This window comes from Mustelus asterias, unplaced genomic scaffold (genome assembly GCF_964213995.1).
Source record: "Mustelus asterias unplaced genomic scaffold, sMusAst1.hap1.1 HAP1_SCAFFOLD_42, whole genome shotgun sequence".
NCBI lineage: Eukaryota > Metazoa > Chordata > Chondrichthyes > Carcharhiniformes > Triakidae > Mustelus > Mustelus asterias.
In genome coordinates this window covers 1811303-1826181 of record NW_027590119.1, presented here as the reverse complement: position 1 = coordinate 1826181, position 14879 = coordinate 1811303, and the positions used below count along the sequence as shown (strand labels likewise).

Here is a 14879-nt window from a genome sequence, read left to right as displayed (position 1 = left end):
TTAATATCTCAAACACAATTTGGATCCTTTGAAGGTCTCTTTCCTCTGTCTCCTCCATCTTCACCTCCAGTGTGAGGAGCTCATGGAGCTTCTTTGTCATTAAGATTTAGACAATGTAATCAGCTGCCTCTACTGCTTCCCTCCCTTCCCCTAGCCCACCGAGCCAAACTCTTTCTAATGACCCCCCTTTGCTGTAGCCCTGAATTTGATCCTTTGTTTCAATTCTCTCCTATCTCTCCTTGTATCCTCTCAGAGTATATCTTTCCAGCAATCCCACCTCCTCCCTCGACCTTATTCCCACTAAACTGCTCCTCACCCAACTTCCCTATTTTCACTGATATCGTTCATGGTTCTCTCCCTTCAGGTATTCCTATGTCCTTCAGTTCTGCCATCATCACCAGCACCCTCCCCCAATGAAACCAACCCTTAACTCCCAATATCCTTGTAAACTCCCGCCCCAATCTCTAATCGTCTTTTCCCCTGTAACGTCCTTGTCACCTCCCAAATCCTGTAACTCCATGTTTCAACCCTCCAATCGGATTTCTGTCTCTGCGCCAGTGCAGACACAGCTCTCTCTCACTGTCCTGCTCATTCTGTCTGCAATCAGCCCAATTCACCGATGCCTGTAAACAACTCCCTCAGTTATTTTACTTTAAACAAGACTTTTAACCACTGGATAAGACATTCTCCCCATGTCTGCGTGGGTTTCCTCCAGATGCTCTGATTTCCTCACACTCCAAAGATGTGTGGGTTAGGTTGATTGGCTATTCTAAATTGACCTTTAGTGTCAGAGGGATTAGCAGGGTAAATGGGTTATGGGGTTAGGCCTGGGTGGGATTGTTGTTGGTGCAGGTTCCCTGGGCCGAATGGCCTCCTTCAGCACTGTAGGGATTCTATGACAGGAATCTTAGATAATCAATTGAAGGAAGCTTATTTAAAAGAAAAATACTTGTCAATATAGAATGGAAAAATATACTTAAGAAAACAGACTTTTATAATTTATGTTGGTTGATCAGGCTGAAGATGTGTAATTCCTCGTTTCCATTTTTAACAACAGTCCTGATGAGATTCTTGTTTTGTTGACTTCCAGAAACATAGAAAATAGAAGCAGGAGTAGGTCATTTGGCCCTTCGATCCTGTTCTGCAATTCAATATGATCATGACTGATCCCTTATCTCAACACCATTCTCCACTGATCCCCCCAAACTCCTTGAGGCTTTTAGAGTCTGAATATATCTCAGAAGGTAAACAGATATATTTTTAATGTTTTGGCCTCCACAGCCTTCTGTGCTGGCGAATTCCACAAGTTCACCACTCTCTGCATGAAGAAATTTCTCCTCCTCTCACTCCTAAACTTCCCCATATCATATTTCATATATTATAATCATATTTGATTTCAGGCATTATCAAGATCTTTGTTTTAGATGGTCTTTTATTTCCTAAAGATAACACAAATTTTCTCTGACTTTTTTTCCGAAATTAACCCAAATTCAAGTAGAAATATTATTGTGAAAAAGAAATCGTTTTTGACACTGAGGAACCACCTGGCTGTTAGTTGTTAGTTTCTTTTTGTTCTGACAATGTGATTATTCCCTTAAACTTTCCCTTTGGATGTTCAAATCAGCCATTCATATCAATTTATTTTGTCAATTTCAATTTGAGGAATAATCTCTTAAGATAAAAGCAAATTACTGTGGCTGCTGGAATCTGAAACAAAAACAGAAAATGCTGGGATCTCAGCAGGTCTGACAGCATCTGTGGAGAGAGAATAGAGCCAACATTTTGAGTCTAGATGACCCTCCATCAGAGCTCAATAATTACACTCAGCCTTATTGACTTTAAATGGTGATTTACATCAGAGACATAAACGTTTGCAATCAGTTTTGAGGTAACTTCCAACAGCTGAACAATGCAGTCATGTGGGATCAGGATATTGAATTCGATGATCAGCCCATTGAATTCGATGATTAGCCATGATTATAATGAATGGTGGAGCAGGTTTGAAGGGCCAAATGGCCTACTCCTGCTTCTCGCTTCTATGACAGCACATTCCACATCCGGAATTCAGCAGCATTCCGACTTCTGGGTCGCCATCACTGCGTGTCTGATAATACATTCATTGTCACCAATTAGCAGCAAGGGCGGGTTGTAGACCTTCATTTTGCTCAATGAGTGTTGGAGAGTGGGATGTCTAGTGTTGTAGACTGCAGGCAGTGACCCAGAACAAGGTCACGGCCAGCACTTTAAAAGGCTCCCTGCATGGGACAGTGTCAGCTGACTCATCAGATGATCATTCGAGTGGATTAACTCGACAGAGAAAAGATGTGGGCATTTTCCAGTCTGTCCAGTTAAGTGCATTAAATTGTTAATCTCTGCAAACCATGCCAGTTTTCAGAGGCAGTAATTTTAAAAATCAGCAATATCTTTTGGCACTGAGGAGTTGGACATTGGTTACATATTTCCAAATGTCTGTGCCATTGGAGCAGGGGGAGAGGGGAACCAGAAGGGCCAAACCAGCCTTGAGGCTGCCCTTGGTGTCCTCCTGCATGAGGCTGCCTTGGTGTCCTCCTGCATGAGGTTCATCATTGACATGGCCAGCTCATGTCAACCGCTGGCAAGACGGGGAAGCCCAGCCACTCACACAGATACAGAGAGAATGTACAAACTCCCCACAGACAGTCACCCAAGGCTGGAATTGAACCTGGGTCCCTGGCGCTGTGAGGCAGCAGTGCTAACCACTGTGCCACTGTCCAAATCTTTACAGCTGTATTTAACAAGCTCTTTTGCGAAAGGGGCGTCACAATCAAATCCAGTTATAACCCACAGGTACCAAACCCAAACCCACGAATTTTCACCCCAGTCCCAGGAGTTTGGAGACGGCTGAATAATGGCAGCCGCATACCCACAATCCACGGCGCTGGGGAAACCGCTCTATTCGCCACGCAAGCAGGCGACCCCGAATGCGCATGTCCAGGGGAGAGGGAAGGTGCGCATGTACGGAGGAGGTCCCACCCACCATTATGTCGCGTGAGACATTCACCAATGAGAATAGTTGGAGGACCGGAAGCCCTCTGGTCCTCCAGCCAATCAGAATGCTGTCTTTGTGACAATGCAGATTGAGCTTCATGCAGACAGAAACGTTCTTCTGTCTCTCCAACCTCTGTGAGTAAAACACTTTCTTTTCTCCCCCTTTCCATTTCTTTTCTCATTCTGGGGGAAATTGGGGACTTGCAGCAACTGAAGGGAAAGGAAGTGAATCCAGGGAGGCTGCAGACTCTGGAAAGGTTGCCCCAAGTCTTTCTCTTTTAAAGACATTAACATTCTTTAGCTCCCTCAGCTTAATACATTTATTTGTCTGGCTAAAAGGATGGTCTATATTCGTAATGGTCACAATTAAAGGGGTGGATCCCCAGGAGATAGCTGATATTAAGGAGACAGTAAATTAATACAGGACAGGGATATGTCGAGTGTTGTTCTATGATGTGTATTAGATGCAGGGTAAGAATGGCGGGAGAAAGTAAAGAATTTTCTATAAAAACTAGAATTGTCTTTTCTGAATTTCTAAGTTGCACTGACAGTGATGAATTTTGGAACTCATTTTACAGAATATCAGAATTGGACTTCTCAAAACAAATACTCGTGGTGATCTGCCAGATTAACTTGATAAATCGGGACCTGAACAACATCAGCCTTTGGAATCTATAAAGAGAAATATTTCTCTGTTCTGTCTGCTTCAAGAGATTTCAACCATAAGTGTGATTGGAAAACGTGGAGACACAGACATGAGTGGGTGTTCCTGTGCACTGACTGTGGAATAAAGCTTCAACCAGTTACACAGCTTGAAAAGACATCACTAGTCACTATTCAGGTTTTTTATGTATGGACAAGGCTTCAACTGACTGTCAAACTGGGAGAGACACATGGACACCTACACCATGGAGAAACCATGGAAATGTGGAGACTGTGGTAAAGGATTCAATTTCCCATATCAGCTGGAAACTCATCGACGCAGTCACACTGGGGAGAGGCCGTTCACTTGCTTGGAGTGTGGGAAGGGATTCGCTCATTCATCCTCCCTGCAGACACACAAACGAGTTCACACAGGGGAGAGGCGATTCACCTGCCCTGAGTGTGGGAAAGGATTCACAAGTTCATCCCACCTGCAGACACACAAGCGAGTTCACACTGGGGAGAGGCCATTCACCTGCTCCGATTGTGGAAAGGGATTCAGTGATTCATCCAACCTGTTGATGCACCAGCGAGTTCACACCAGGGAGAGGCGGTTCACCTGCTCGGAGTGCGGGAAGGAATTCACTCAGTTATCCCACCTCCAGTCACACGAGCGCATTCACACCGGGGAGAGACCATTCAGCTGCTCTGAGTGTGGGAAGGCATTCAGTGATTCATCCAACCTGTTGAGGCACCAGCGAGTTCACACTGGGGAGAGGCCGTTCGCCTGCTCCGAGTGTGGGAAGGGATTTACTGATTCATCCAACCTGCTGATGCACCAGAGGGTTCATACCAGAGAGAGACCATTCCCCTGCTCAATGTGTGGGATGAGATTCAGTGATTCATTCAGTCTGCTGATGCACCAACGAGTTCACACTGGAGAGAAACCATTCACCTGCTCTACCTGTGGGAAGGGATTTAGTCGCTCATCCCATCTGTTGATGCACCAGCGAATTCACACTGGGGAGAGGCCATTCACCTGCCCCGAATGTGGGAGGGGATTCACTGATTCATCGCATCTGTTGATACACCAGCGAGTTCACACTGGGGAGAGACCGTTCACCTGCCCCGATTGTGGGAAGGGATTCCCAGATGCATCCAATCTGCAGAAACACCGACGAGTGCACACTGGGGAGAGACCATTCACTTGCTCTGATTGTGGGAAAGCATTTACTCAGTCATCCCACCTGCAGACACACCAGCGAGTTCACACTGGAGAGAGACCATTCACCTGCTCTCAGTGTGGGAAGGGATTCAGTAATTCATCCAACCTGTGGGCACACCAACGGGTTCACACTGGGAAGAAACAGTTTACCTGCTCTGTGTGCGGGAAGGTATTCACTCAGTCATCACAGCTGCTGAGACATCAGCAAGTTCACAAATGATGACAGGGGTTGGATTCTGCTGTTATTGCTGCTGTTCATCATGTCCAGGACTGAATCATTTTGGTGAAGTTTCTTTCTGTTGGACTGGCTGGTCTCTCGATGTTGATTCCAGTGGGTTGATGCACTTTGAGCCTGGGAGAGCACATTTCTACTGAAATGACCCACAAAAGCTGATGAAGGACATTTATTTTATCTTGGATAGTAAATAGTGCTTTTAATAGCACTCCAGGTAGATCTAAAATACATTTGTCTCTGTTCCATTGAGTCGACAGCACAGGGCCAGGCCAGTCGGCTCAATCAGTCTGTGTCACTATTTATACTCCACATAAGTTTCCACCCACCCCTCTTCATCTCCCCCCATCAGCGTATCCTTCTATTCCTTTCTCCCTCATGTATGTATCTCGCTTCCCCTTCAATGTATTCACGCTGTTCACCTCAACCACTCGCTGTGACAGTGAGTTCCACATTCTCACCACTCGCTGTGATAGTGAGTTCCACAGTCTCACCACTCGCTGTGATGGTGAGTTCCACATTCTCACCACTCGCTGTGATGGTGAGTTCCACATTCTCACCACTCGCTGTGATGGTGAGTTCCACAGTCTCACCACTCGCTGTGATGGTGAGTTCCACATTCTCACCACTCGCTGTGATGGTGAGTTCCACAGTCTCACCACTCGCTGTGATGGTGAGTTCCACATTCTCACCACTCGCTGTGATGGTGAGTTCCACATTCTCACCACTCGCTGTGATGGTGAGTTCCACATTCTCACCACTCGCTGTGGTCATGAGTTCTACAGTCTCACCACTCGCTGTGGTCATGAGTTCCACAGTCTCACCACTCGCTGTGATAGTGAGTTCCACAGTCTCACCACTCGCTGTGATAGTGAGTTCCACATTCTCACCACTCGCTGTGGTCATGAGTTCTACAGTCTCACCACTCGCTGTGGTCATGAGTTCCACAGTCTCACCACTCGCTGTGATAGTGAGTTCCACATTCTCACCACTCGCTGTGATAGTGAGTTCCACAGTCTCACCACTCGCTGTGATAGTGAGTTCCACAGTCTCACTACTCGCTGTGATAGTGAGTTCCACAGTCTCACTACTCGCTGTGATAGTGAGTTCCACAGTCTCACCACTCGCTGTGATAGTGAGTTCCACAGTCTCACCACTCACTGTGATAGTGAGTTCCACAGTCTCACCACTCGCTGTGGTCATGAGTTCTACAGTCTCATCACTCGCTGTGATAGTGAGTTCCACATTCTCACCACTCGCTGTGATGGTGAGTTCCACATTCTCACCACTCGCTGTGGTCATGAGTTCCACAGTCTCACCACTCGCTGTGATAGTGAGTTCCACAGTCTCACCACTCACTGTGATAGTGAGTTCCACATTCTCACCACTCGCTGTGATAGTGAGTTCCACAGTCTCACCACTCGCTGTGATGGTGAGTTCCACATTCTCATCACTCGCTGTGACAGTGAGTTCCACATTCTCACCACTCGCTGTGGTCATGAGTTCTACAGTCTCACCACTCGCTGTGATAGTGAGTTCCACATTCTCACCACTCGCTGTGATGGTGAGTTCCACATTCTCACCACTCGCTGTGGTCATGAGTTCTACAGTCTCACCACTCGCTGTGATAGTGAGTTCCACATTCTCACCACTCGCTGTGATGGTGAGTTCCACATTCTCACCACTCGCTGTGATGGTGAGTTCCACATTCCCACCACTCGCTGTGATGGTGAGTTCCACATTCTCACCACTCGCTGTGGTCATGAGTTCTACAGTCTCACCACTCGCTGTGATAGTGAGTTCCACAGTCTCACCACTCGCTGTGATAGTGAGTTCCACAGTCTCACCACTCGCTGTGATAGTGAGTTCCACAGTCTCACCACTCACTGTGATAGTGAGTTCCACAGTCTCACTACTCGCTGTGATAGTGAGTTCCACAGTCTCACCACTCGCTGTGATAGTGAGTTCCACAGTCTCACCACTCGCTGTGATAGTGAGTTCCACAGTCTCACCACTCACTGTGATAGTGAGTTCCACAGTCTCACCACTCGCTGTGGTCATGAGTTCTACAGTCTCACCACTCGCTGTGATAGTGAGTTCCACATTCTCACCACTCGCTGTGATGGTGAGTTCCACATTCTCACCACTCGCTGTGGTCATGAGTTCTACAGTCTCACCACTCGCTGTGATAGTGAGTTCCACATTCTCACCACTCGCTGTGATAGTGAGTTCCACATTCTCACCACTCGCTGTGATAGTGAGTTCCACAGTCTCACCACTCGCTGTGATGGTGAGTTCCACATTCTCATCACTCGCTGTGACAGTGAGTTCCACATTCTCACCACTCGCTGTGATGGTGAGTTCCACATTCTCACCACTCGCTGTGATGGTGAGTTCCACATTCTCACCACTCGCTGTGATGGTGAGTTCCACATTCTCACCACTCGCTGTGGTCATGAGTTCTACAGTTTCACCACTCGCTGTGATAGTGAGTTCCACAGTCTCACCACTCGCTGTGATAGTGAGTTCCACAGTCTCACCACTCGCTGTGATAGTGAGTTCCACAGTCTCACCACTCGCTGTGATAGTGAGTTCCACAGTCTCACTACTCGCTGTGATAGTGAGTTCCACAGTCTCACCACTCGCTGTGATAGTGAGTTCCACAGTCTCACCACTCGCTGGGTAAAGAGGTTTCTCATTAAATCCCCGTTGGATTATTGAACCCCTTCATAATCTTAAAGACTTCCATCAGATCACTTCTTCGTCTTCTCTTTGGAGAAAACCACCCCAGCATTCAAAATGTGTCAAATTTAGACTCAACCTTTAACAATGATTTTGATGCAGGGACTGAGTGTAATTATCCAACATTGTGGGGAAACAAAAAAAAATTGCATTTCTATAGCACCTCTCACAACCACAGGGTGTCAGATGAACATGTGAATCAGGAGCCTGTTCTGCCATTCAACATAATCATGGCTGATCTAATTGAAACCTCAACTCCACATTCCCACCTCCCCCTGATAACCTTTCACCACCTTGTTTCTCTATCTATCTTTGCCATTGTCCTGAAACATTATACAGTGAATGAAGTTCTGTGAATTGTAGTGACTGTTGTAATGGAGGAAATTGCAGGCCTGAGTCATCAAATTTAGTTTTAAAATTCAATCACTTTCATACCATATTCATTGCTATAAGTAACAAGGTCAAGGAAACCATTTTAAAATCGAACATGTGGCTTCTAACAGTCTGTTCACCTTCTGTCACTGGCTTTATTAGCTACAAATTGATTTTATATGTAACATATGGTTATTCAGTAATGAACCTTGAATAAGCTATCATCAGTGACTCAGTGTAATAGACAATTATATAAAGGGTAGATCTTTATTTTAAAATATTAACACTGAATAACCTGAAATGTTTCCAGAAACTGCAGAGCCGGCAGAAGTTGTTTAAAGAAAGAAATTATTTTATAATTTTGATAAGCTACAGGATATCATATTCTTCCAAAGTCCAGCTGAAGAATAAGGTTAATTGTTCAGTCTGGTCAGGATTAGTAAGGAAGAAAGCTGTTGTCTTTCGACAAACTGTCTTTTTGAACCAGTCTATCTTGTAGGAACCAAGTTTATTAACTAAAGATTACTGTATTAATTAGCTCGCAGTCAGTAACAAATAACTGGAGAAGTAGTGAGATTTAATTGAGTTACAGTTAATAAATCGATAAAGAATGTCATTTTTTTGTTTATCTATTAGTGTCACAAGTCGGCTTATAGTAAAAGGCTGAGTTTTATTTGCTGTAAAAACATATCATCTGAATTGCTGTGTATGTGAAGAATGTGCAATGATGATAAATGTACTGGTAAGAGAGACCTTCAAGCTCTGATTTGTCTCAGAATTTGAAATTGTCTGAATACCTGATTGTATAGAATCAGATAAAGGGTTAGTATGAAACTGTGCAATTGTTTTCCTGTCTAAGATAATGAGAGAAGGTGGTGTCAGTAATTGGGGATCCGGTTAAATTAATCTGGTAACCAAATTGACCAAGTGTCACGTCACAATCAGCCCAACTCTGATGTCAGGTAATGGTCACTTTGGGGATAAAAGTAGAGATTCCCAACATCTTCCCTGCCAGCCAAGTACTGAATATTCACAGGGTCGAGTTCCAGGTAAATTATTGTCAAAGAAGGAACCAGACTTCTGAGGTTGAAATCCACAAGAATTCCTGTCAAAGAAGGAGCCAGAGAGGGTTAACCTTCGACAGACTGATCACCCACATCAAGCTGTAAAAGCCAATGTTTGAAGTAAACATTTCTTGTCGAATAAACTTATTTTTAAAATTTACCCACCGTAGATTCCTGCTGTTGCCTTAATTGGTTAAAATATTCTTCGATCCAAGGTGAATTTGTTAAATGGCAAGTTGGGGGGTGGCTGAAATCAATTAAAATTCAGATATCAAGATCAGGGAACACAAATCTGAAATTAAAAACTTGCATTTAGCATCGTTCAGGACCACAGGATGTCCCAATGCACTTTCCAACCAATGAAGCAGCTTTGAAGTGTGGTCATTGTTGTAATGCAGGAAATGTGGCAGCTAATGTGTACACAGCAAGATCCCAAAAGCAGCAACATGATCACGAGCAGATGATCTGTAGTGATGTTGATTGATAAATATTGGTCAGGACTCTGGGGATAGCCCCCCCCTGCTCTTCTTCAAAATCATATCCATGGTAACATCTATGTCCTTGAAGGGGCAGATGGGGTACTTGGGTTGGCATCTCATCCTAAAGGCAGCAGCTCTAATAATGCAGCACTCCCTCAGTGCTGGCACTTTGAATGTTGGCCTCAGGTCAATGGACTGGGATTGGAAAGAACAATCTTCAGATTCGGAGTGAAGATTTGATTTATTATCATCACATGTATTAGTGTACAGTGAAAAATATTGTTTCTTGCACGCGATACAAAGCATGCCGTTCATAGAGAAGGAAAGGAGAGAGTGCAGAATGTAGTGCTACAGTCACAGCTAGAATGTAGAGAAAGATCAACTTAATACGAGGTAGGTCCATTCAAAAGTCTGATGGCAGCAGGGAAGTCAGTTGGTACGTGTCCTCAGACTTTTGTATCTTTTTCCCAACGGAAGAAGGTGGAAGGGAGAATGTCTGGGCTGTGTAGGGTCCGTGATTATGCTGGCTGTTTTTCCAAAGCAGCTGGAAGTGTAGACAGAGGCAATGGATGGGAGGCTGGTTTGTGTGATGGACTGGGTACGTTCACCACCCTTTGCAGTTTCTTGTGGAAGCGTGTGGATCCACTGCGCTGTGGCTGATACAATAGACAATAGACAGGTTCACAAGGATGTTGCCGGGACTTGAGAAACTGAGTTACAGAGAGAGATTGATTCAGTTGGGACTTTATTCCCTGGAGCGTAGAAGATTGAGGGGAGATTTGATAGAGGTGTATAAGATTTTGATGGGTATAGATAGAGTGAAGGCAAGCAGGATTTTTCCGCTGAGGCTCGGGGAGAAAAAAACCAGAGGGCATGGGTTAAGGGTGAAAGGAGAAAAGTTTAAAGGGAATATTAGGGGGGGCTTCTTCACGCAGAGAGCGGTGGGAGTGTGGAATGAGCTGCCGGATAAAGTGGTAAATGCAGGGTCACTTTTAACATTTAAGAAAAACTTGGAACGGGTTCATGGATGAGAGGGGTGTGGAGGGATATGGTCCAAGTGCAGATCAGTGGGACTAGGCAAAAAATGGTTCGGCACAGACAAGAAGGGCCAAAAGGCCTGTTTCTGAGCTGTAATTTTCTATGGTTCTATGGTTCTAATTCAAAGTTGGAAAGGGAAAGTTATTCTTCGCCTCCAGTGCCTCAATGTCAAAATAACAACCTCATACAAAAACAGGTATTGAATGCACAAATGTTGAAGAGTTTGTTTGGAGCCACAAGTTTCAAGTTCCCATTTCAGCCTGGGGCACCTTTCTCTCTCTGTTGCTCATGTTAGTGACAGCCAGGTGACGGAGTTGAGAGCTGAATTTCGCTGAGAATAACAGGGCCTGAGCCTCAATTGGGAAGCTGCCCTGGGCGTTGCACTGATAGAGAGACAGGAAGGTGCTGGAGGACTGACTGGGAAATGGGCCTCCAGCCAATTGGGGCAGGAGACGGGGCGATTGGGGCAGATGGTGATGGAACCCCTGGGGTTCAGTCCATGTGCCCAAAGTGTGGAGTCACAGTAACAGGGTGCAGAGGAGCTGAAGAGAAACCATTTGGGCCCAGAGTATTGTGAACATCCTTTTATTCTATAGAATTGGGATTCGGGGTGTCCATTAGCCCTTTATTCTCTTTCCCCAAACTCTGAAATGATTGCCAGTGATAACCCTTATTGGTGACAGTGGTTAGATTTTATTCAGTATCAATAAGAGCTGACACAGTCTAATGTCTGAGCAGTCGTATCAAAGTGCAGCAGCATTACCATTACACTCTGGGTCGAAGCAGCATCTCCATGGAAATGCTCCCTGGTTGCCTGCCACAGTCCAAAGATGTACAGGTTAGGCAGATTGACCAATGCTAAATTGCCCCATAGATGTCCCAAGATGTTATGGTTCGGGGAATTAGTGGGGTAAATGCGTGGGGTAATGGGGCTAGCGTGGGAGGGGTGTGTCTGGGGAAGATGCTCTGACAGAGAGTCGGTGCAGACTCGATGGGCCAAATGACCTCCTTCTGCACTGTTGGGATTCTATGATTACCATAATTACCACAATCAGTTCCAGACAGGAAACTTAAACCTGCTGTTTCACTCTCACTCAGGAACAGATCCCAGTTTTACACCAATCTCTGATTTGACGGCATGTTTCCAGCATTCACTGTTGTTCTTCCTGACTCTAAACACAGTTGTAAAGGAGCCTCTGTTCCGTGCCGAGGAGCTCTGAACCATGGAAGAGCAGCTGGGACACATTTCTTACACACCTCAGGTTTAATCCACACATTTAGTCCTCAATGTGATCAACAGCAGCAATACAGAGAACTCCAACCTCTGCACTCACTTGTGAATTTGCTGGTGTGTCAGCAGGTTAGAAGATTGAGTGAATCCCTTCCCACACATGGAGCAGGTGAATGGTCTCTCCACAGTGTGAGTGCGCTGGTGTTTCAATAGATGAGATGAATAAGTAAATCTCTTCCCACACTCCGAGCAGGCGAATGGCCGCTCTCCGCTGTGAACTCGCCGGTGTGTCAGCAGTGCGGCTGATCGAGTGAATCCCTTCCCACACTCAGAGCAGGTGAACGGCCTCTCTCCAGTGTGAGTGCGTCGATGTCTCAGCAGATTATCACTGTTTTTAAAGCTCTCCTCACAGTCAGGACATTTGAAAGTTCTTGCATCAGAGTGAGTGCGCTGGTGTCTCAGCAGGTTGGATGAATTAATGAACCCCTTCCCACACATGGAGCAGGTGAACGGCCTCTCCCCAGTGTGAGTGCGCTGATGTACAGTGAATTCAGATGATTTCCTGAACCCAGTCCCGCAGTGAAAGCACCTGAATGGCCTCTGGTCAGTGTGAACACGTTGATGGGACATCAGGTCCCCAGAACTTTTATAGCCCTTCCCGCAGTCTGGGCATTTAAAAGGTCTCAGGTCAGTGTGAACTCGCTGGTGTTGCAGCAGGTTGGATGACTCTCTGAATCCCTTCCCACACATGGAGCAGGTGAATGGCCTCTCCCCAGTGTGAGTGCGCTGATGGATTTCCAGCTGGGATGGCCAGTCAAGTGGATAGAGCTGTGAAGAAGGCCTATAGTGTGTTAGCTTTTATTAACAGGGGGTTGGAGTTTAAGAGCCGTGGGGTTATGCTGCAACTGTACAGGACCTCGGTGAGACCACATTTGGAATATTGTGTGCAGTTCTGGTCACCTCACTATAAGAAGGATGTGGAAGCGCTGGAAAGAGTGCAGAGGAGATTTACCAGGATGCTGCCTGGTTTGGAGGGTAGGTCATATGAGGAAAGGTTGAGGGAGCTAGGGCTGTTCTCTCTGGAGCGGAGGAGGCTGAGGGGAGACTTAATAGAGGTGTATAAAATGATGAAGGGGATAGATAGAGTGAACGTTCAAAGACTATTTCCTCGGGTGGATGGAGCTATTACAAGGGGGCATAACTATAGGGTTCGTGGTGGGAGATACAGGACGGATATCAGAGGTAGGTTCTTCATGCAGAGAGTGGTTGGGGTGTGGAATGGACTGCCTGCAGTGATAGTGGAGTCAGACACTTTAGAAACATTTAAGAAGTTATTGGATAGGCACATGGAGCACACCAGGATGATAGGGAGTGGGACAGCTTGATCTTGGTTCCAGATAAAGCTCGGCACAACATCGTGGGCCGAAGGGCCTGTTCTGTGCTGTACTGTTCTATGTTCCTCACATTTCCATGGTTTCTCCATGGTGCCAGTATCCTTGTGTCTCTCCAGGTTGATGATCAGTTGACTACACACACTGCACATGTACGGTTCCTCCCTGCTGTGAATGGTGTGATGTTTTTTCAGGCTGTGTAACTGGTTCAAGCTCTTTTCACAGTCAGTTCACTGGAACGCTGTCACTCGGGTGTGTGTGTCTCGCTGCTTTTCCAGTCACACTGATGTTTGAAATCTTTTCCCACAGACAGAACAAACAAACATTTCTCCTTCCACATTGATATTCAGGTCCTGATGAATCGAATGACTGTCAGATCTCAATGTGATGTTTGATTTAAGTTTCCCACCTGTCAATCCTCCCATCCTAATCCCCTGTAAAAGGAGTTTACAGAAGTTATCAGTGTAAATACAGGATAGAAATTCAGAACAGACAATTCTAGTTCGGATGGAACATTCTTTCCTTTCTTATTCCCTCCAATCATATGGTCCAAACGAACTGAAAGACAAAAATCAACAACCAAGCATCAACAAAACCAAAGGGAACCTTCCGAACTGAACCAGAAAGTTCTGACCAGTGTGACTGATCCTTTTATGTGACTCGGGCACTAGGACCCAGTTAAAAACAGAAATCCTGAATCCCGTCCACTCTCTGTTGTGTGACAATGGGCGTCACCAAGACGTCAGCGCATGCGCTCTGCCCTCCGCTGAACTAAGATGGCGGCTGGTAACCGGGGTCTTCGCCCCAGGAGGACAAACCGGAGCTGCAAACGCGGAACCTGCAGGTCCGTATTCGCGGTTTGAGGCTTTCAGCAGGTATTTAGAAACCCTCCCCGTTCACCCGCCGACTCCATCGGCCCTGCGCGTTTCCACACCTTCACCGGCTGCGGATCAGACAAAAGGATCCTCTCTCCCCTTCGCCATCACTGACATCGCGCATGCTCCCGACCATGTTCGGTACTGCGCCTGCGCACTGTTCCCCTATGGTGTGGATAGGGGATAAAGAACAAAGAACAGTACAGCACAAGAACAGGCCCTTCAGCCCACAAGCCTGCGCCCATCACGTTGTCCTATCTAAACCAACCGCTTATATCCCTCTATACACCGTCTGTTCATGTTTCTATCCAGATAAGTTTTAAATGTTGCTAATGTATCTGCCTCGACCACCTCACTTGGCAGTGCATTCCAGGCCCCACCACCCACTGTGTAAAAAAAACGTCCCCCCCCGTGTCTCCACTGAACTTTTCCCCCCCTTACTTTGAATTGTGCCCCCTTGTGATTGTCATTTCTGTCCAGGAAGAAAGCTTCCAACTGTTACCTTACCTACGCCCCTCATAATTTTATAAACTTCTATCAGGTTGTCCCATGGTCTCCATC

At 46.0% G+C, this 14879-nt stretch overlaps 1 protein-coding gene across 1 annotated transcript in view; it reads left to right on the top strand.

The window, feature by feature from the left end:
- LOC144482725 (uncharacterized) overlaps positions 1-14879 on the top strand; it is a 65546-nt gene that overhangs the window by 7452 nt on the left and 43215 nt on the right. Inside the window, 1 exon segment of the mRNA XM_078201565.1 lies at positions 4083-5018. Within this exon segment, the coding sequence (XP_078057691.1) occupies positions 4083-5018 (936 nt within the window).